The 2,361-nt window shown below is 35.9% G+C and overlaps 1 protein-coding gene across 1 annotated transcript; it reads left to right on the top strand.

Moving 5' to 3' along the window:
- Positions 1 to 1,307: 1,307 nt before the first annotated feature.
- On the top strand, positions 1,308 to 1,679 carry LOC133335539 (uncharacterized). The gene has a single exon (XM_061543837.1). It carries the CDS (start codon positions 1,308 to 1,310, stop codon positions 1,644 to 1,646), a length of 339 nt encoding a protein of 112 aa, XP_061399821.1. The 3' UTR covers positions 1,647 to 1,679.
- Positions 1,680 to 2,361: the final 682 nt, after the last annotated feature.

Raw genomic sequence — 2,361 nt, 5'->3', positions numbered from 1 at the left:
GTGAATATTTAGTTTTATAACCCTTTACTTGTCGTGCAGCATTATTTGTTGGATAGTATGAGTTATCCTATTATAAACCACAAACTACGGCCGGAATGTTTACTTACACATTCTGACCAAAACAATGTTCAAGATGATAAGACATTTTGTTTTTTGTGTTATTTTTTGACTGCAACTATAACTCCCCCCACACAAAACATAAACTAATTATTTTTACACAGGCCAGTTCACTGACAAATCTAAATGTTTGTTTTGCGAAATAAAACGAAGTCGAGTGTTTAATGGAGGTGGATAATTTAAATGTGATATATTTACTTACCATTACACTTAAAATATGTATAGGCTTTTGGTCACTATATCTACAAAGAAATAGAAAAATATATTTTTAGATTTAGAGGTAAAACATAACAACGTATTTTAAAAAAATGTAGTATCCGGTCCAGATTATATCGAAGTGAGTCACGGCATTTTTTCTACGCCTTTATCTTCTTAAGATGGCAACTATTTTACTATGCCTGATAACTTTTTATGGAACACAAATATGCTCTGAAGCATTCCATAATTAAAGAGAGAAATTAAAGAGGCAATGATGATTATATAGATGGGTACTATATGGACAAGCTGATTGGAGTCTGTACAAGTCAACTATAAGTGAGTTTCTATAGACATAGTCGAAATAAAGGGCGGAATCCCTTTGGATGTTCTCAAAGGGAGTCTCAATATAACATTGAAAATCAATACACCAACTAAAGTAGGACGAGTTGAAAATTTCAACTTGAAATTGGGGGCTTGATATACGAACTGAAGCTAGAGATAGAGGAGTTTAAATCTTGAAGACGTCTCCATAGAAGATCTAAAGGGCCAAAGACGTACGTACGTATATCTGTGCGGAAGCAGATAATCTTTATTAACGACCAGATCAGATAAACTTAATAGAGGCGGAACTTCAAAACAGATGAGCTGTATGTAATGTGCTATTGACCAAAGCGATGAAGTCGCTATAGGCGAACTTAAAAAAAATCTCTATGAGGCTCTAAATAGCAATTAACATTTTATTATACTTTTATTTAACATAAACATCTGACGCAGATTTTGTTTATCATATGGCGAAGATTTACAAAGCTGTAGTATGGAATATTACAGATAACTAACACCCAGTCACAGTAACAAGATAAGCACCGATTGAGGTCGAAAACAACAACAGCAAGATAACTATAAAAAGATGTAACAAATTGGCAACTAACATCAGTTCTCTAACAACAATTACATATTTCGAACGAATCTCACAAAAAAAATTAGTCGTCAAAATGAAAGTATTCGCCGTAGTCTTCATTGTTTTTGCCGCCTTTGTTGCCGTTTCATTGGCTCAAGTTCAAAATCCAACTGATCCCGCCTATACCGGACAACCAGGGTGTTTAACTGAGGAAGAAGTTGCCGTTGGTGTTTATCCCCACTTCCGTGTCAAGAGAGGCTATTGGAGATGCTCGGTATTGGGCCAGCCTGCCACATTGGAATTATGTCCCGTTGCTCAAGGTTTTCTCGAAGCTGCACGTGCTTGTGTACCATGGTCTCAATGGTATTGGACACCAACTGTTGCTCCTCCCAGCTATCCAGTTGCTGATGTCACCGATGTCCCACCTCAGTAAATTTTTGGTTAGCGGTTTTTAGATTTGTTGTAATTTTTGGCTTTTGGGAAATAATTGAATTTGTTTTCTAAATTTTTGAAAATTTTAATCCTCTATTTGATATTATTATGTTATTTTAGATTTATTAATTGGTAATATTGTTATATTTTTAAATAAAAATTGAAATAAAAGCATAGAAAAATTAATATGTTTTAGAATTTTAATTTTCGTCCTTCATGATCCCTTCAAAATCGAGCTCTATGAAAAAAACATGCCTAAATTGGTCTATAGAGAGACTCCCAGGTTTAGCTCGTCTATAGAGACTTCCTTCAGCTCGTCTACAAATAATGTCTTATTACTTACTTAGCTGACTTGTGACAGAACATTCGTTCCATAATCAGAGCTTAAAAAGTTTCCAGGTGCGTCGACCTTGTGCGCAGTTCATCCAATATTCCGAGATGTTGTTTTCTACTTGATCTTTCCATCGAATTCGAGGTCTTCCCTTTCTACGTGATCCATCAGTTGGCTCGCTTTTATATGCCTTTTGAGCTAGACCTACCCAACGTATTCGCTGCAGCTTGATACGTCTGACCATGTCGATGTCCGAGAATAGATGGTACAGCTCATGGTTCATTCGAACCATGAGCTGTACCATAGATCTTCCGGTTAATTCTTCTTTCAAACACTCCAAGAGCTACATCATTTGATTGCGCAAAGTACCCATGATCCGATCCAT

The sequence above is a fragment of the Musca vetustissima genome, unplaced genomic scaffold (genome assembly GCF_032173495.1).
Source record: "Musca vetustissima isolate MV318-11 ecotype Yass unplaced genomic scaffold, APGP_CSIRO_Mvet_v1 utg309269, whole genome shotgun sequence".
NCBI classification, from domain to species: domain Eukaryota; kingdom Metazoa; phylum Arthropoda; class Insecta; order Diptera; family Muscidae; genus Musca; species Musca vetustissima.
Note: the sequence above shows the minus strand (reverse complement) of the source record. Positions and strands in the feature narration are given on the sequence as shown.